At 45.3% G+C, this 20,918-nt stretch overlaps 1 protein-coding gene across 1 annotated transcript in view; it reads left to right on the plus strand.

Moving 5' to 3' along the window:
* The window catches only part of B4GALT1 (beta-1,4-galactosyltransferase 1), a 54,783-nt gene extending 34,563 nt beyond the window's left edge, over positions 1 to 20,220 (plus strand). Inside the window, exons 3-6 of the mRNA XM_019490652.2 lie at positions 12,189 to 12,376; positions 13,451 to 13,573; positions 16,156 to 16,260; positions 16,639 to 20,220. Coding sequence (XP_019346197.2) covers positions 12,189 to 12,376; positions 13,451 to 13,573; positions 16,156 to 16,260; positions 16,639 to 16,774 — 552 coding nt within the window. The 3' untranslated portion in view covers positions 16,775 to 20,220. The remainder of the gene's footprint in view (positions 1 to 12,188; positions 12,377 to 13,450; positions 13,574 to 16,155; positions 16,261 to 16,638) is intronic.
* Positions 20,221 to 20,918: the final 698 nt, after the last annotated feature.

Raw genomic sequence — 20,918 nt, forward strand, 5'->3', positions numbered from 1 at the left:
TGGACAAGTTGTATTCTGAATACACTGCTGTCAGTGGCATTAAACCAGCCACAAATGTTCTTTCTTTTTTTTCTTTTTTCCTTTTTTTTGTTTGTTTCATGTGAGGGGGGGTGTCTGGTTATGGGAGGTTTACAGAAAAAATGGTGGTTCTGCAAGACGTACAGTGAGAAACGTTCGTATTTCTCTGCTGTCTTGACAATTGCTTTTCTCTTTCTCTTGTCTGTCTTTCCCTTTGCATCCATCCTTCCTTTTTTTTTTCCTTCTAGTGGGGAAATTTTACCTTTATTTGTTAACCTGTCTATAGCAAAGCAATCATTGAAGCAAGGAGAATTACTGTGAGATCTGATTCTTTCCCTCTGCCTCCATGCTCTTCTGTATTCTGCATCTCGTAGAAAGAAAGAGGAGCGCTGACCCTTACTGCTGCTGCACTGGTAATGTCAAACTTCTTCCTTTCAGTGCAATGCAATTCAGTCATGAATCCATTGCATTTTCACCATTCTGTTCTTGGCTGCCTGAAATGCACCAGACTTAATTTTGGACTGAAGCCAGAACAACAAAACAGTATTTGTGCAGTGTCTGTGGCATAACCAGAGCCAGTGGAAAACGTAAGGTAGAAAATAACACAGAGCAGCAGATTTGGGCTAGGCATTATGAGGCAACCACTGCCAGCATTGTAGAATTCCCCATACGACTGTGGTTGCACAGCATGGCATGTATGAGCCAGAAAGACCAATTCTGCCATGAGTTAACTTTCTTCTTCAGAGTCTACATTCTTAAGAACTAGGCAGTTTTATAAACCCAGAGGTCCAGTTTTTCCCTTAGTCAAATTCCAATGACAAATTTGGCTCATTTTCTTTCACTTTCTTCTCTGAGAAAAGATACGGTTCTTATAAGCAGGGTTCTAAGTTCAGTAGGTATCCTTCCTGTGCAACTACTCTGGTAAAGAAGGCTGGGGCAGTTATTCGTACTGTGTAGAGTAAGAATTAAACAACTTGCTCAAGGTTGCACAGGAAGGCTGTGGCAGAGTAGTCTCTAGCTAGTGCGTCAATCACTGGGCAGCCTTCCCTTCACTTGACTTGCTGTCAGGCTTCAGTATAGACCTAGGTATCCCTGGAACACAGTTGACCCCCTCATTGCTGCTTTACTGAACTAATGCATGTGTCTGGAGATAGATGTTTACTGAGCTTTTGGAAAGACTGTTATCTTGCTGCAGTTTGACCTGTGTGCCAGTGACCTTGATTAAGTTGGAAAAGTATAGATTGGGGTGGGGGAAGGCACCCAGGGCAGAGGGAAGGAGAGATTACCCAATTTTGCAACTGTTTGTCTAGCTGTTTTCCACTGGCTAAGGGTATGACCTGCCATTTCATAGATATTACATGCTGTAGCATAACTGACTGTGCATGTAAGTGCTCTGCTCATATATGTTTCTCAGGGTACAGTAGAGATGCCAAGGTGTATTTAAAAAAGAAAAAGAGGGAAGGGGGTGAGGACTAGTCTTGTGTCTGTACCCGTTTTGACGTGGGTTAGTTGGTACAAGAAAAGTAGCAGCTGCTGAAAAGCAAAAAAAGACACCGGGCTACTTTCTACAATCTCCTCTGCTGCCTGAAAAAAAAGGTAACGTGAAAGGAACATCCCTGAGCACGGTCAGGCAACCAGGACCTGTTGCTGGAAGCATAGCATTCAGGGGCTTGATGGGAGGCAGAACTGTTGGCTGTTCATGTTTTACCGAGCTCTTATCTTCTAGTCCCTTCCCTTTTACAGGGCAGGTGGTGGCACAGCCTGCATGTTCCCACCATTCTCTGTTCCATGTGCTGTTGCAGTAGCTTCCTGGGATTAGAGTCCCATTGAGGGACTGTTCACAGAACAGGCATTTATGTTCCACCCTTTCTGTGCCTTGTTCATTTTGATGAAGGAATTATTTTTGCGGTGGCTGCTCTCTGTAACATTCTGTGGGGTAGGGTGGGAAGGGGGCAGGTGGTGCTGTTATCCCCAGGGGCAACTTGCAGTGTGGACTAGAAAATAAGTGGATGCTAGTCCATGCACTTAATAACATATGCTTGCAGACTGAAGCTAGGGCTTTCCAGAAGAGTTGGGCATTTGCGCTCTGATCTCTCAAACCTCTACCCGGATGCCTAACTCTCACTGCATCCGTGGCGTCATTGCAGTCTAGCTTGCCATGCCTTGGGAAGCAAATCAGTGCTGCTCCATTTCATGGCTATCCCCAGAAAGACGTGGCAAATAGGGAGCAGGGAAGGGCGATGACCAATTAACTTGTCAGCCCATGCTAATCTGAGAACATTCCTTCTTCTCACACTGACTCACAAGGTACTGAACTCTTCTGTCAGTGAAAGTGGCTTCTGGGTGGTGCACTGATACTTTCAGCCTTTCCCCTCCAGACCCAACTTCCAAATCTTGCATAGTTTAAAGGTTAAAATATTCCCTTTGTGTAAGGAGTAAGCTTCTGTATTGGGCACCTCAGGACCTTGTGGGTTGCTTTGCACCAAAGATAATAGGCTGCAATTTCCACAGATACCCAAAGGGGCCTAGATACCAAAATCCTTTTTGAAGTGTGAAGGAGCTGAGTATCTAACTCCCCTCTTCTCTTGAGATGTTAGTGACATTCAGCATGGGTGTGTGCCCCATGGTACTGCAGTAGACAGTGGGCACATCTACACAAGACATTTACTGAGGACCTGCCTAATTAGCTTCATACTAAAGTTTCAACATCTACATGTGCAGTCCTATTAGGCTTTAGGAAACTAGTTAACTCTGCCCTCAGGTTAGTACTTGTAAATACAAGTACCATGCTATGGCAGAATTCTTTTTAGTGCATAGCAGCACAAATGTAGACGTGGATGAGGCTGGCTGTGTCACAGGGTACTTCCGTGTTAGGGCCACGTGCTGGCTAGCCCTATACTGGAGCACCCTCGTGCCCCAATCAGCCCCTCTGCAGCACTTCGAGCCAGATGAGAGCAGCCCTGGGCTGGCACGCTGAACCATGGGGCCATCTGCCAGCCAGGGCTGCTCCGCCCTAGCTCAACATGCTGTGGTCTCCGGAGCACATTCAAACACAGCACCTGAGAGGCAATAAACTCCAGTGCAATGTGCTAATAGCACATGTAGATGCACCCAGTGTGTCTCAGCAGGGGAGGGGAAAGACATCACCAGGAGTTTTGTCCCAGATATCTGGGTATTCCTGGGGCCTGGACCAGCTTTTTTTTTCTTTTCTTTTCTTTTTTTTTTTTTTTTAAGTAATTATGTAATTAATTATTCACTAGCCACAAATGGAGGTGCATTGGATGTTTGAGGAGTGGTAGAACCTTTGTTTCTCAAACAGTGCCACCTTTGTTAAGGTGGTTTGGGATCATTGGTCTTCACTCACATCCAACTCTTACTAATGGCTCCACGTGCCATACCTGGGCAACCACTTTTGCCAGTGGGCTGAACTTAGTAAGGGGGAGACAATTCTCGTCATTAAGAGCTGTCCTCTGGTCATCACAACAGCAACTGCAGCAGAAGAGGATATTTCCCAGCAGCAAAGCTGGTGGAAAAAGATGACAATAACCACAAACACTGCCTTGTGGATTGCCTTAGAGGTGAAGCCTAAGGGAGTAAACCCTGAAAGAAAATCCAGAGTAGAGCCCCTAAGTAAATTCGTCAATTCTTTAACCTTCTTTCTGGCAGCTCCTACAGCTTTCTCAGCCCCACATCTTATTGGTTCTACCTTTCCAGTGGATAAGTCAGCGAAGTCGAAAGGGTGATTCTGACACTTGGGCAACTCATTTGCTAATTCGCTTAGCAAATGCCCAGGCTTTTGAGCCCTGGAGAGGTTACTCCAGCTTCACCAACATGTTGTAACAATGGGAGTCAGCAGTTACCAGTTATAAGCCATGGATTGATTGGCCTAGATCCAAGTGCCAGAGATTGTCACACACCTCCTAAAAAACTGCAAGCTGGGTAGCCCATTGCCAGTAAGGTGTTTTTCCCACCACAGTCTGCTGCTTCAGTGGGTGCTTGGAGCTTAGAGATTCAACTTGAAAGCAGACTACTATCATGCAGCACCAGCTACTACAAAAAATGTGAAGAAAAAAATTATATTCCAACCTCCAGTCTTTAGGATTGAATGTACAGTGATACCAGGTATGACGACCCCCAAACCATTGACAGCACATGCAAAACTGCAGTCATTGATGCAGAACTTCTGAGACTGAATGTCGATACTGTCACTCTACAAGAGACCAGACTACCAGGCAGTGGCTGCCTGAAAGAGAAGAACGATTCCTTTTTCTGGTGTGGTAAACAGCCTGAAGAAATCAGAATATGATGTTGGCTTTGCAGTCAAAAATAAACCGCTGTTTGCAATAGAATCCCTAAACAAAGTCTCGGAAAGATTAATAATGCTTTGACTCACTACTGCCTCTTGTCCTGTCAATCTCTTATGCGCGTATGCTCTAACTCTCACCACTTCATCCTAATCAAAGGACTGCTTCTATGGTGAGCTTAGTCCCTTAATCAGTAGAATTTCACCTAATGAAAAAATTTCCTGCTTGGAGACTTCAATTCAAGGGTTGGCATTAAGCACACTGCCTGGCCTCACTGTTTGGGCGCCAATGTTGTCAGCAAAATGAACGAAAACAGGCAACGTTTGCTCAAGTTATGTTCATGCAATGATCTATGTAAAACAAATTCTTTTTTTGATGTTAAACCTCAACACAGAGTATGTTGGCACTACCCACGATGCAGGGACTCCTTATGCCAAGGAAAAAAGAAAACTGAAGTTTCCTCCTTCGATGTCTCTGATAACATGGCATGACAAAATCTCCAACTTCTTACTGTTCTGGAATGGGCCAAGATAACCCAGTATGTTCATGCTTCTGAGACAGACGCCTCCACTGGTTAGGACATGTGAATCATATGAGCAATAGCCGAATCCCCAAGGACATAGTCTTGAGCTGGCCACTGGCAAACGTCAACCTGGATGGCTGAAACTGTTTTGTTGATGTCTGCAAGAAGAACCTTTGTGAGCTGCACATCAGTGGCCAACGCTGGGAATCAGTTGCTTTGTACCACTGTGAGTGGAGAGCCACCATGAAGCAGGGCCTACATTGATGAGATGGAGAAGAGGCATCAGAGGCAGGCAAGACAAGACGGTACTTGGCATGCTGGCGCAGAATCAACTGAGTTTGTATGTGCAACTTGCTGAAGGGTCTGCTTGTCATGCATCAGACTCAGCCACTCAAGAAGCTGTGTTTGGTACCCAATAACCTACCAAAAGTGCAATCTCCATGGTCTCCTGAGACTGATGGTTGCCAATGATGAATCACAAATGAGTTGTATGTAAAACTCGCTAATCTATATTTTTACCCCCCAACCCTGATAGAGCCATATTACTCTTGCTCAAAAGACACAAACCAAACTCTGAACAGCTGTGATCCTAAATTCAGTAGCTGCAATGAATTATCTGTCATCAAGTGGAAATTTTGGGACTTGTCTAGAGACCAAACATTTCTTTGGATAGCACTATAGGTCTTCTCCTATCCCCTGTTCTCTGCAGCTGCTAGTGCCATCCTTGAGGGGGATGCCATGCAGAAGCCTGAGTCAGTGGATATGCATTGTGCTTTTTGTAATCTTGGTAGACACAGCGTGTAACTCATCAGCAGCAATTCTGCTTTGCCTAAGCATTCCAGTGGGTTTGTGAATTCCTCCTCCACTGTCAAATACCTTTGGATGCTCTCAGTGACCCTTTTTTTTGCTACTGGCAAATAATCTGGGCAGGCAGCATTTTGCCCAGTTATACCCTAGGAGATTTTTCCAAACATAAAGGAACTTTCTGATGTTGTCTTTCCTTCTTAATTTGTTGGCTTCAGAGCCATACAGAAGACACTGGCCTCATAGCCTCCCATCTGTGTCCAAGTGCCTCAAAGCAGACCTATTGGACGTGGATACCCCAATTTCTTTGTCAGAGCTGGTTCCATAGAAAGTCCTGTCTGACTTTTGTTTTCCTGCTCATTTCTCTCACAAAGCAGAAGAGGCTTCTAGCCTGTGTTGAAAACCAGAAGAAATTTTCTGAGGCTCCCTTTCCTTTCTTCTCCTGTGGTGATTGCCCACCTTATAACATACATATTCCTTCCTGGAATGACAAAGGAAAAGCAGAAGAATTGTTTGGATATCCATGCAAACCTGTCTCCGTTCACCCCTTCCTTTGAGAGAGCCTTGTGCGTGGGGACTTGACTCTCTGAAGAGGTCTTTATCCTGTATTTCTTGCCCAGACAAATGAAGGATTAGCCTGCTGAGCTGGTTGTTCCAACCTGGAGAGTAAGAGGGATGTATTTGAGGAGCTTTGGAAGTTATCTTTTTGACAGTTCCCTCCTCCTCCATGCCTGACATACAAGGTGCTTGACTGCAGATCCTGAAGTTTGCAATCTGTTTGGATGATTTCTTTTGCTAGAGCTGTTGCAAGGACTCCCCAGGGGAGGACAAGGAGCAATGGCCATAAACGGTTAGAGGATGGTTTCAGGTTGGATAGAAGGAAAAACATCTTTATGGTAAGAGTGACCAGAATCTGGACTAGACTTCCTAGGAAGGTGGTGCAGTCCCCAACCTTCGAGAGGAGATTGTACAGCCACCTTGCTGGGATCATTTCAGAAGTATTCCTGCCCAGAGCAGGGGGGTTGGACTCGATCTTTTGAGGTCCCTTCCAGCCCTTAATTTCTCTGATTCTGTGATTCAGGTATGTCCATCTGCTTCTCTCTGCTATCTGGTTGTGACTACATGGAAGGGAAGAAGGGGACAGGCTCTCAGCTAGACAGGAGTGTTTGCCACTTGTCTGGTGGCAGCTGAGCTGTAAGATTCATTCCTTGTTCTTTCTTCCCTTTTAGTAATGTGAGCCCCTTAATATGAAAGGCCACACTGGGGGATTCTCAAGGACAAGACACCTTGGTCAGTTTGGCTGGTCAGTTGTCCAGGTTCATCTGACATGATGAAGAGGGGCTATTGGGAAGCCAGAGGGTACACATAGAGGAAGGGCAAGCCATCAGTCTGGTTTCCAGGAAGAGCTGCCAGGTAAATTCCTTTATATCAGCCTTCTGTATGCTTCCAGGATGTGCTAGGGTTATCAACTCCCTTAGGCTGGAAAAAGGTACTAGAAATTCCCCATAAGATGTGTGTGCTAGTACGCAACACAAAACATGTCATCCTTTGGACCTGACTTTGTTTCTGCAACTAGAGGCTAGAGAAGGAAACCAGCAAAAACACTGATTTTTAGCAAAAGTGCCACATGACTTGTAGTGTTTGCCTTCTCCTTAAGTACAGGCAGTAACCAAGCAATATTGCATCTGGAAACTGCCTATGTTGCCAGACCCAATCTAGTATGCAGTCACATTCCCCTCAGTCAAAGAGAACATTATTTAGGGCCGAACTCTAGTTTCTTTCCATACAACGAATTGTGTCACTGAAGCTAATGTGAAAACTTGGACAATGAAGGGATACTAAACCAGAGAAAAAGTTTTAGACTAAAGGTCAGCAGCATTTTCAGGCAGAGTGCCAAAAACACCTGCAATCTCAATAAGATGTTGGCATACCAGGGGCAGATGGTGGGGGAGTCACAAGGGGTCCACTCCTTGTTGTGGCAGCGCAACCTTGGCCCCTTCCCCGCCATCCTCCCCAAGGCACACATGCACCTGCTGCCAGCAGCTAGCCAGGCCTGGGCTCCATGGACCTGGGTACAACCGCCTGCAGCCTTCTGGCTGCCTGCCACAGCTGGCCCAGGCTCTGGGCAAGCCCCTGCTGCAAAGTGCCCAGGCTACTTGCAGCATGCAGCAGGGAGGCTGCAAGCAGCTGTACCAGGGTCTGTGGAGCAGTGAATACACTGTTGCCAGCAGTGGATACACACATGCTTTGAGGTGGACAGCAGGGAAAGGACCGGGGTTGCACTGCGACAACAAAGGTTGGACTCCTCATGGCCCCTCGCCATCTGCCCCATGGTGCACTTGCCAAGCAAAATGCCTTTTGTGCCACACTCAGGAATGCTTGCTGAGGCCTACCCATGTGTTAGATCCTGTCTCTAACTTTTTTATTTTCTTTACTTAATCTGTATCTCAACCTCCTACCCCAGAAATGGAGTATAAAGCCAAGTAGCTTGGAAAGTATTTTTTCCCACTTCTGCATTTTTTTTTTCTTTTTGAAAGTTTTGGGATGAATAGAAGGTTAAAACCCTCTGTAGCTCTTGGGTTACTGAGAAATGTATAAATCTTGGCATCTATAACCTTGCCAATGATTCCAAATTCTCACCGGTTGAGAAACATAGCCCTTAAGGAAGGAAAGGAAAAAGGAGCCCCAATGTATGACCTGTCCGCTATGGTCCAGGACTGTATGCTTGCTGAAATGTGTTCACAAACTTTTCCATAGCAAGGGCCACATCTCAACAGAGGGTCTTGTGAACTTCTTGTCTTTCCATTAGTAAGCAAGCCTGCCTCTCATCCCATTCAATTACATGGCATCCCTGAAAAAAGAACAGCAACTCTTCCCAGAAAATGGCTCCATCAGAAGAGGTGGCGGCACACCTTTTTTTACCAAGCTGCCTTCTAATGCATTTTAGATACTGGAGAGAAGGAGGGAGAGGAGCAAGCCCCATGTAACCGTAACTGACCATCTCTCCCCAGACCAGTTAAGGTCTTTGTGTCCACAGAGATGAACAGATCATGGTCTGATAACCAGCATAGTGAAATATGGGTCGCCCCAAACCTCTCTGACCTGAAGCAGAACCATAGATTTCTAATAGATATCTGAGTGGGTTTAAATCTCAAAAACAGCTTTTTCTCATTGGGGCTCCCAACCTGGTGTGTGTCTAGACTGCAAGATACTGTCACCTTAAACCAGGGGTAAAAGAGCAGGTTTGCTCTGTCATTGAATGGTAGCTGATTCACCTACGTGGGTGTGGCAGGCTTGTTCTAGGAAATCACCCACAATTTGCTTAAGGCAGGGAGCTGTGATGTCAAAGGGGAGAATTGTCAGCCAGTTGGCCCGCTCTAGATTCCATCCTGCCTTTTCTGCTTCTTTCTGACCCAGGGTTTGGCAACATTTTTAGGCAGAGTGCCAAAAACACCTGCAACCTTGACTTTTAAGATGTTGGCGTTCCAGGGGTGAGGGGCAGGGGAGCTGTGAGGGGCCCTCTTGTAGCAGCGCAGCCCCAGGCCCCTTTCCTGCCATTTGCCCAGAGGCACACTTGCACCTGCCACCAGCAGCAAGCTGGGCCACTGCTCTATGAACCCCAGTGCAGCCGCTTGCAGCCTCTTGGCCACCTGCCACAGCTGACTCAGGCTCTAGGCAGGCCACTGCTGCCAGCCTCAGAGTCTGGGTTGCTCATAGCTGGCAGCGGGAAGGCTGTAAGCAGCCACATCGGGGTCCGCATAGCCCCATCCTGGTTCACTGCTGGCAGTGGGCGCTCACGCACCTTGAGGTGGAAGGCGGGGAAGGAGCCGGGGCTCTACAAGTGTAGACTGGCAGACACATAATGTATTAGAAACATAAAGTAACATTATACCTGCATGCAGGGGTTTAGGTTGTAGCCGTGTTGGTCTAAGGATATAGGCAGACAAGGTTCCTTGGGTGAATTTGATATCTTTTACTAGACCAACCCAAATGGTTGGAGAATAGTTATTAAGCAAGCTTTCGGGTTCAAAAACCCTTCGTCAGGCTAAGGAAGCTGCAGCAGTTGGTGTGTGCTCTTCCTGGATGGAATGAAAAGTATTATACCTGCATGGCATTAACAGATTCAACAGAAAGTAACTTTAGATTCACATGTGCCAATTCAGCACATTAACATACCTCTCACAGCCTTACTGCAAATGCGTGATCCCTGCTACTGTATCCTTGGGAGCCCAGCTCTGACTGTGTGGCCAGGGGGCACAACTCTGCACTGCTGTCGCTGCCCCCACTGCTGCCTGGTGGGCAGGGGGTGCCTTAACATCTCACTCCCCAGCCAGCCCCACAGCCACACATTCCCACCCTAGGCAGTGCCCCCAGTCCCTGCCCCACTTCCTCCCTCACTTTGGGAGCCTTAGTCTGCCCCTCCTATCTCTAAGCCCCACCTCCCCTGACTTACCTGCATGGAGCTGCTCTCCATTGCTTCCTGTATCATATCCTCATTTTCTTATCCCACCTGGAATAATGAGTTTCCCAACTGGTTATTAATTTGGCTGGACAGTGCATCCAGCATGAGAGAAGTATGGCTACCATAAGCTTTGTGGCTTGTTCCAGGTGCATTCCAAGATATCCTCTACCTGCCTAATAGATTGACATCTGTGTTCTGATACCTACTGATATGCAGCTGGCAGAGCAGCAGGACAAGACTTACTTGCAGAGGCACAATTCTGTTGGGTTCTGCACTTTGCAGTCCAGACTTCTTGGAGCCCAACTTGCTGGCAGCAGGGTGCAGGGGGACTGGGAAGTGATTTTCTTTACCAGTAGTACATGTTACTTGCACATTGTTGGAAATGCTGCCTTGTGTGGGTGTAGTCAAATACTTGTCTCCTCAGACCTTTAGAAAGAATGGTGGGGGAGGGCCTTGGTAAGGCTACCAAGGTCACTAGCTGATCAGGATGGTGCGGTCCCTGATTAAATGCAGGTTGCAGGCATTTGTATTTTGTTCTGTCAAGTCTTTTTTCAGCAGCTTATCATGGTGCCAGAACATGTGACCCTCCCCAGACATGCCCCCAAACTTTTGAGGCAGTTTTCCTTATAGCACCCTCAGGAAGCACTTCTGGGAGATGTCATCCCCACCCTGAAAATGAGGAACTGAGGCATGGAGACAAAGACCCCTGTTCAAAAGCCCTTCTGAATATGCTTAAGCAAGTGGATAATCCTGTTGCCCACCTACAAAGAACATTAATTTTGTGCTTCCCTTTCATTAAGCATATGCTCAACTCCCTAGATCAAGTTAACAGGTGAGTAAGTACTTTGGTAAATCAGGGTTTTGACATGCCAGTTTCCATAGAAAGTCTGGCAGAGACTGGAATAGGACCCAGATACCCCACTCCCTTAACCACAAAGCCATCCTTTTGCCTTATCCTTTATCCCAATTTATTCCTAAACAATTTAGTATCTTTGAATCCCTGAGGGAGATGTTCTACCCTCTTTGGACAGAACTACCTCTGACTCTTACCACTGAGTGCTGAGCTGCAGTTAAATAACATGGCAACCTCTAGGGTGCCAATGGCCATGGGCAGAAGAGCACCTTAGAGGAGGGTACTAATCTTACCCCTGCCAGAGGAAACGTTGCCAAAAAGTTGTGGAACTGAAGTCCACTCCATGATAAGGTGGACTGGGCTGTAACCCTGGTCAGCAGCCAGTCTAGGAGTGGGGCCTTGATAGACAAACGGCTGATACCCTTTGCTCCAGCAGTTCCTGTGGCCAACCTGGTTCCGAAGGTACTGGAACCTGCCTTTCTTTTGGATTAAACTAGCAAGGTTGAGAGGGGGACACTAGTATGTGGGTAACTCATTGTCTCCATATACACTGCCCTGTCTTTTTCACCCTGGAGAGGTCACTCCAGCTTCACTTTATCTTTCAAGCAAGGATTACATTCAGTGAACTGATGTCTCACTCAGCTAAATTCTTTTGTCTCCCCAGTTGCTGACTGGTTGCGGAGGGGGCATGCACCCCCCCCCCCCCCCGACTAAGGCAGCACCAGTCACCCATGGACACCAAGGAAGCTTTCTTGCTTAATCTGACCATGAGCTATATGTGGTTCAGCTTCTGTACATGAAAGCACTCCACTGTGCAAAGAGAGCTGTTCTATATCACCTCACCTGTTTGCTTGTGCTTCATCTGTGTGTTGAGACGTTGCATGTAGTTAGCAGGGGAATGACCCCTCCTACAGATTTCTCATGCCAGTCACTGGTGGGAGCATAGTTATGTCCTACTTGCAGTTCATTTCCCCTACACTTCTCTGAGCTGCTTTTGATGCAATACTTCACTGAACTGAGCATTTTGGCAAAGCAATCTCTGTACCTTGGTGACCAGCTTCTTCACTGGGTTATAACAACAGCCAAGATATGAGGCCTGGGAGTGACTCTAGTGGTTATGCATATTGGCTGGGGTAGACTGGGCACTTGGTAACAGGTAAGGACTTGCTAATGCTAACCTGTCTCTTTAAGGTGCTTGACTGTTTTTATTTTTTTTTGAATTAGGATGGAGATGAAGAATTTAACCGTGCTAAACTGCTGAACATAGGCTTCAAAGAGGCTTTGAAAACATATGACTATGATTGCTTTGTATTTAGTGATGTGGACCTAATTCCAATGGATGACAGGAACATCTACAAATGTTATAGTCAACCAAGGCACCTCTCTGTGTCAATGGACAAGTTTGGATTTCGGTGAGAGCTTTTTGGTGTGGCCTGCTTTGTTACTCAGATGTAGCTTAGTGTTACATACCTCTGTCAGAGGGGTAGCCTTTCCATTATATGCCCAGTCCTGGAAGCTTAAAGTAAAAAAAACAAAAAACAGCCCAAAAACAAAACCTCCCATCTGAACCTCCCTGGGGAATAAATAAGAATGAGATGAGCTGTTTCCTATCCCCTGCAAGAATCATTTTAAAGTCTTCAATATTGGCTTGCTAAGGCGGGGGTGGGAGGGGATATGATCTTTTTCAGAGAGATCTTTTTAGTTCCATTATGTATTTCAAATGGAAAGTCTGGAGCCCATCAAGTTCTAATTCAGACAGATAGCAAAGCACCAAAGAAGTGAACTGTAAATGGTGAGCTGTAGTTCTGAACACATTTAAATAGGTTCATAAATACAAATTTGGACTACATCAATACACATGTGGACTACATCAATGCTTCCTTAGTTCTGCAAGAGAATGACTCCTCTCTTAAACCCCACAAGGAAAATTCCCTTACAATCATTTTATTATTTAAATGGCCCTCTGTAAAATGAACAACAAACATCATCCCCAGTGATGAGTAATAGTTTGGTCACGGGGGACATACCTATTTGCAGTGTTTGTCAGACTTTGCCAGATTCCTTTTTTTAATGCTGCACTTTAAATATTTATTTATTAATATATTTACCCTAAACTTTATGACAAGGTGTCGGTGGCCCTGTTTGCCCCCTTCACTATACCATTGGTTAATCTGCACAGGCTCCAACCCTATCCTTAACCCAGTGCCTGTACCACCTCCCTGGGAATGCAGAAGTGCGCCAGGCTGCTCACTGCTCCAGCCACAGAGTAGGAGAAATGGGTAGAGTCTTGGCTTCCTACCCCTCATTGTGCTTAATTTGGATGTTAGACAGTGACTTACTGCTGGTACAGACTTGGATCAAATTGCTGTCCTCAGTGTCTTGGAAGGCAGAGGGTCACAATGCCCTGGAGTCACTTGGGGGTAGGGGATGGCTTTTCTCAGTTCCAGGCTTGGTGCACTACTAACTCTTTCTTCCCCTTCTTTCAGGTTACCTTACAATCAGTATTTTGGAGGCGTGTCCGCTTTAAGCAAGGAACAATTCTTAAAAATCAATGGGTTTCCAAACAATTACTGGGGCTGGGGTGGTGAAGATGACGACATTTATAACAGGTAAAGAGTTCTACTGAACCATGTATGTTGGAAATGTGTCCAAGTGTTCATTTCCACGCCTGCATGAGATTTGGTTGTCCACAAAGCGGCAGACAATGGTGGTATGAAATACAGAGCTTACAAGCAGCCAGTGAGTAGTGGTATTGCAGGAGCAGGTATTGGGAGCCTGCTGGGTGCCTGCATAGCTTGGGGTCCACAAGGAGAAGAGAAATAGCTTTTACCAGTGAAGTGCATGTGTGTGATCAGGAGTGACAGTCTCCCTTTCCCATCTCCAAACTGGATACGTTCATAATACTGATCTCAACGCTGGAGCAGGGTCAGGGGTTTAGCTGCAGAAAGGTGACAGTCCTTTCTTCGTTCTTTGCTGTGTAGGAGACTCTTATCCAGTGCTGGAGACAGCAAACTGGGAAGGCCAAGCTGAGAGGAACCACAGTTCAGCCCTCGTGTCAGGAAACTCTTTCCTTACCTCCAGTACCATAGAGAGTTTGGGGTGAGCATTGGGGCAAATCCCTTTGTCAAGTTTCTGTGAGCAAGGGCCAGAACTCAAAGCTCTTTCATTCCAGCAGAGTGCTCTAACCACTAAGATGTCATCAGGGTCCCTTCTGTTTGCTCCTCCTGTGGCCCCATCTAGCACTGACCTGCAAAAGTGCCCACAAGTCCCATAGTCTGTCTAGAGAGCTAGGGTGCCCGATCCTGTCTGTTTGAGCCTCTTTTCAGAAATGCCTACTCCAGGTCAACTTTATGAAAACTTGGTATGTCCAAACCTAGGTCTAATTGAATTGTTAAAAGTGATGTGGCCACGTCTGTAAACAAAACGGGATTGCTCCTTATTCATGATCCACACAAGGTTTTTCTCCCAACCCCTTCCTCCCCCAGTAAAGATAGGTAGAAATGGAACCAGATTTCATCCCACACCCAATTTAAGGCCTGGATCCATGTTTACAGCAGCTTAAATCAAGTAGCGTTTTGCATACACACTGCCTTCCCAGTGAGATGGACAAAGAGGAGACCCATCCTCTAAACTCCCTTTGGAGCTTGGGTGATATGAAGGTGCTCAGCAGTGTACAGGATTGGGGCCTTCTTGCTGCCACTGACTTGGCTGAAATTACATGTAACCCCCCTGCACAGAAATGAGATTACATTTTCTCCTTGCAGTGTAGCAATGGCATCACCCACCCTGCTCTGCAAGTCCCTCCGTTTGTTGGTATCTACAGGGGTCTGTCATGTGCCAGACTGCAATTTGGTTCAGTCTGCTAACTTGCTCATAACCAGAGATCCTGGTTTTCCCTGTTAAAAAAAATCACAGATTCTCTGATTAAAAACCCCCAAATCCATGATTAAAATTAAAGTCCCTCATTCCTCCCCACAGCCCCCCTAGCCCTGCTGGTGCCACTCCCAGCCCTGCCAGAGGGGGCCTCCAGCTGCTACGGCTATGGAGCCAGGGACCTGGGTCCACAGCCCCCTGTCCCCGGCAGGAGGTGGCAGCTGCTGCAGCCAAGCAGAACCCAGTTCCCTCCACTGCTGCCTGCCTGCTGCAGGCTTCGGTGGGGGAGTGGCTCCTTGCTGCTGTGCACACTCCTGTGGGACAGGGGAGACCCATGCCCCCCAGATCCGTGCACAGAGTGGGGGCAGGCCTGGGCTGCCCACTTCGGGCTTGGGCTCCCACCCTGCTGCCCTTTTCCACAGCCTCTGCAGCCCAGCAGGTGCAACCAGGTGCTGTAGGGCAGGGCAGGACCATGCTGGGATCTTGCTGCTGCAAGCTCCACACTGCCCTGGTGAGACGTCCTCAGCAGCAAGGGGCACAACCCAGTGCCACCACCCCTGCAGAACTGGGTCACTCCTGCTGGGCTATGGAGGCTCTGGGGGAAGGCAGCAAGGTGGGGAGCCCACAGGCAGCCTGCCCCCATCCTGCGCACAGATATGGGGGACATGAGTCCTGCCCCCCTGGGAGTGTGTGCAGCAGTGGGGAGCTGCCTGTGGCCCAGTCCCACTCCATGCCAGGGCCCTGAGGCTGTATAATGCAGCCCTGGGCCCCAAGCCCCATGCACCACCTGGCTGGGCAACAGCCCCATCTGTACCCAACTCCCTCCCTTGCTCCCTATGGGGACCTCAATATCCGCCGGCCAGGCCCACCCCCCTCTCCCCAATTTACCTGCGGGAGCTGCTCTCCAGGCTGTCTGGTGGCCATGTTAATGTACCATCCCCTGCCTGACTGGCATCCCCCCACTCCCTCCCACCCAGCCCCTTACAGATCTGTGGGTTTCTCTGGTAAAATGAAAAATTCGTGGTTTCCTCCGATAAAGTGTAAAATCTGTGGTTTTTTTCCATTTTTCTGTGAGAAGTTAAAAACCCGGATCCCTGCTCATAACACTGTCTTGTGGGTGGCTGTAAAGGAGCATCTGTCTGGGCATGACCTTAGGCATGGCTTTATCTTGAGGAGCTTTATTGTTGAATGAGATGGCTTTTTCCAGTCTGCTCTTGTAACCAGTGCCCAGGTTTGTAGTAGAAGCAATTTTACCTGTACACTCATTCACTCGCTCTTCAGGAGTATTAATAAACTTTTCATATGTTTACTTTTGCAGACTCGTTTTTAAAGGTATGGGGATATCTCGCCCAGATGCTATAATTGGGAAATGCCGAATGATTCGCCATTCAAGAGACCAGAAAAATGAGCCCAACCCAGAGAGGTATTTTTCTACCCTTGCTGAACCTTTCTTAGCAAATAGAAAAGGCTGAGAACCCTAACCACTGTACTTTTTCCTGTTCAGTGTTCAAGGCCTGAACACACAGGTGCTTGCACACAATGTACTTTGCTCTCGTGCCTAAGTTTTTTCTTAAGGATTAACGTGGAGTGTTTAATCTGACTTCCTGCCCCTGGTGCGGGGGTCTGGACTCGATGATCCTCCGGGGTCCCTTCCAGCCCTAATGTCTATGAAATCTGTGAAATCCTTTGAACTGATTCTTGTGGTCACTCAGCTCTGAAGCTCTAATGCATGAGGATTTGATATGCAACTTGGAAGTGGAAGGCATTAAGATGTTAACGTTATGTTTTTTTATTTTCACAGATTTGATCGAATTGCTCACACAAGAGAGACAATGAATTCTGATGGTATAAACAGTCTATCCTATAAGGTTCTAAGAACTGACAAGTACCCTTTATACACAAAAATATTAGTGGATATTGGCTCACCAAAAAGTTAGTGTTGCAGAGGCATATCAAATGATTTCGTATGAGAAGATTTACCAGGAACGTCGGATCTATAGGACCTGTACTCTCATCAAAATGAACAAGATAGCCTCATTCGAATATACAGAGCTTTTTTTCCCAAAACGGCTGGGAAAAATTAGATTTTTTTTTTTAATCCAAACTTGACTTTATACAACTTTCTAGCTCTACATTATTTTTATAAATTTAAGATCTGTAAATATGAGTTGTGAATATTTACATTGCCAGAAAATGTTGGATATTATATATTTGCTGCAGTGCTCCCCTTGCTAATAGCTGTATGCAAATTTTACTGATCACAAGCTGTGGTGAATCAGCAGTTAGTACCCATATTCTCCCCTGACCCCACCCCTCCATCCTTTAAATTAGGTAGATTGAAAAACTGCTTTAAATTCATTACTGTTGTTATGCTATGAAGGACTGGAAAATGCTGCTGAAGTTGTACAAGTTTACACTTTGTATTAGATTTTTTTTAATGGAGGCAGTATCATATATTCTTGTTTAACATCTACCAAAACAAAATCTAGCTTAAATTTTACAGATAGTCCATTTTGTGTAATCTCAAAGGGGATTTTAAGTAATTTGGGAACCCATCTTCCATTAAGCACTACACAGGCAGGAAATGATGGAAATCTTAATGGAAGGATGCAATGGGTAGAATAAATATTGTGATCAGCACAGTTTCTGTCTCCAGATAAACCTTCTTCTGAATGTAAAGATGTTTCTTGCTGTAGAGCAGAAAGATTCATCCTTTCCCTTTTTTTTAAGGAAGGCAAATGGGTTGTGATTGGGGATGAAACAATAATCTCATTCTTAAATAACCTTTACCAAAATTTGTTTACTATTGTAAAAGTTTATCACCTCGTTGAAATATTGTAAAAGATTCATAAAAACGAAAATATTTTTCTTGCAGTGTTGTACATAAAACTTGAATTCACTGTTGTGTTGCTGGGACATTTTAATAAGATTTTGTGGGATAAATTGTTTTTTTTTAAGTAATTTTTGTATGCCATTCTACAGTATGTTAATACCCTGATTAAGCTAGGGTGCAGCATAATTGTTAAACTAAGCCTTAAAAACAATGTGTCTTTATAAATGATGATGTATCTTTATAATGATAGGCTGCTTCATTGTATATAAGCCAGGTATTAACTTTGCTCCTTATATTTGTCCATAAAATCTTGCACTCCTTTAATGCTTTGGTACTAACAGAATAGTAAACACAAGGTTTATTTTGTGTTATTCAAAGCCCCTTCTAAGTGTGTCAGTTATGCTGTGGGAAATTATTCCTAGTTAAAATTTTAGCCATTTTTTTAGCTGTTGGGGAGATCTTTAAAATACTTTATTTTTAAATACACAAAAGAACCAGTGCTAGCTGTATATATGCCTTGCTTTCTCATTTTATGACAAAATGAGAACCCCTCAAAAATCAATGCATTGAGTGCGGTTGGAAAGTGTTCAGTATTTCAACCAAAAGCAACAATGACTTCTCCGGCAATTTTTTGTGATTTTTCTTGTTAATACTTCGCTCCAGCAACTTGCAAAGCTGGAGCTTGGTTCAAAGAGGAGCAGTAGCCTGTAGATGAGGCCTGTGGTGCCTGTTGAGTTCACTCCTGCCAGCTGGTGGTTGAATTGAATCTCTACATAGTGGGAATGGTTCCTCTACTCTTCTTTGTTTCCTGAGAAGAGTGGGGCAGCTCAAATAGTTGTTTCTCACTGTAGAAGAGCCCCTATGTTGTTCAAACTGGTTGTGCCTTATTCAGATTTAGTTCCTGGGCCGCTGGCTGTCGTTTGAAGTCTGGATGAAGACCCCAATAATGGGTTGTAAAGTCCGCGTGGGATGCAGTTGTCCTTCAGTCTGTTATTTCCAAAGGCTGTATATGCACACAAGTTATATCTATGTGAAGTTAAACCAGGGCAGGTGCTCTCACTGGTTTGGTTATTATAACTGGCATCTGTAAATCTACCAGAGGCACTGAAACCTCTATAAGAGTGTCTGCATGCAGAACTGGACCTATTTAGCCACATCCGTATAAAATTACACCTGTAGTTAAATTGGTGAGAGCTCTGGCTCTGAGCAAAATGGGGAGCAGGAGCTTCTTGGTACCTTTTCTGGTCTAATCTTGGGCTTGGTACAGGCAGATTTGGGTGCTCCAACAGGTTTCCATGGGACTCTGGTGACTGCTTGCCTGCCTGCCCACCTGCATGTACCTTTTTGCAGGACCAGTGGCTAAGCAGCCCAGCTTACAAATACTTGAACTTGAAAATGATACAGAGAATTCTGGCAGAGACATGGTTGGTAGCACATGAATTGGGTTTGCTCCAGGAACTGGGTGAATTCTCTCCCTGCAAAACTCAGGCATGTGCAACAACACATATTAGCAGACTGAGCTTTTCAAAGGTGCTCAGAGTGAGGCTCCCACAACACCCTCGCTCATTCTCAGCGGCATGTAGACACCAAATTATTTGTAGGCTCTTAAACATCACAAGGACTCAACAGTGACCATGAAGTGACTTTGTTCACTTAATGTACTGCCTTTACCCTCAGCAGGTAGTAATGTGTGAACATCTGAGCCTGCCAATACTGTCAGTTCTTCCTCTGCACAAACTATGCAAAGATGCTGTGTATTGCACTTGACTTCTTTTTGCCTTTACAGCTCTGTGAAGATCAGGAAAACTTTATACAGAAAAAAAAGTTCTCTTTAAAAATAAAAAGCTCGAGTAACTGAATGCCATGTAAATGGTAACTTCTGGCTGTCAGCCTCAAAGATTTCTACAAATGTGCCTTAAAAGAAAGGGGGGAATGGCAACCTTGAACCAAAAGAAAACAGCTACACTTTAAAGTTGCTTCAGACTGACATTTTAAAAGCATACGAGAAAAGGGTCGGTGGGGAGCATTAGACAAAACCTTTTCTCCTTTCTAAGAGATTTACTTAAATCTTTTGATCATCAGCCAGGATTTCCCTTTTCTGAGTTCACCTCTCAAACTGTGAAATTTCTTCTTGATGTGAACAGTCCATGAAGTCCAGTCACTGTTCTCTCTCTGGGGTTTTCAGGGGCCTTAGGTGTAAACATGCGCATCACTCAGAAGTGAATAATGACTGAATTTTACCTTGTGGTGGTTCCCCATCCCAATGCCCTTAGCAATGCACAAAACAGTCTTATGTAAAAGGGTCAGAAGTTAGAGAATGCCATGAAACAAAACATGGTTGCCTAATTTCTTCAGGATAATTGTGTACTGTTTAGGATATCGCCGTGCTGTAGTTTGCAACCTTATATCGCATGTCCATGCATTTACTGAATGGCATAGATGTTTTCAGCATGTCTTACTTTGCACTTTTGTCACCTGTATTATTTACAAATGTAAAAGTTGAGATTCCTACTTTGATATTCATGTCAAATAAAATATTTTCAGTTATTACGCTTGGTGCTCTTACTCAAATTTCTTTTTTTCATTGCTGCATATACAGTTAACATGCTTTTCATATAGGTAACATCTGATTTCAAAGTCACAGGACCTGCATTTCATAATGCAGCCCAGTGCAAACCCCTCCACATGTATACAATTCCCTCTGCTCCCCCACAGTGAAGGCCTGTGGGACAGATGGGTCTTGTATCCTGCAGGACCCTCCATTGTCTCTGTATTGGACAGCAAGCAGCAAAAATTTGAACTGGGGAACTTCAGCTACAAATGCTTAGGAAGCAGGGCTTGATCTGCATGGACAACAGCTTTACCAGTTCAAGACAAAAATTTACAATTTTAAAAAATGTCCTATTCATTGAGATGAAAAAGATCTTTTGGAAATCGGGAGACGTTACACTGAGAATAGCCAGTGGCTTAGGTACTCAGCTGAGATATAGGGCACCCTGTTATAGTCCCTGCTCTGCTTGAACTCAGGCTGCATGTATGCCAAGTAAGAATCCTGGCTACAACGCTATTTCAAATGGTGCTCTTTGAATCTCTCATGTTGAGGGTTGCTCCATTTTGTACAAATAGTTGCATATTTAGTGGTACAGACACTTGAATCTGGATCTTAACATTGTAAAGCTCTGAGATACAGTACCAATTTTTCTTTCTGTTTTAATGGATATTTACCTATAAACTAGTGCAGCTCCAAC

The sequence above is a fragment of the Alligator mississippiensis genome, chromosome 3 (genome assembly GCF_030867095.1).
Source record: "Alligator mississippiensis isolate rAllMis1 chromosome 3, rAllMis1, whole genome shotgun sequence".
NCBI lineage: Eukaryota > Metazoa > Chordata > Crocodylia > Alligatoridae > Alligator > Alligator mississippiensis.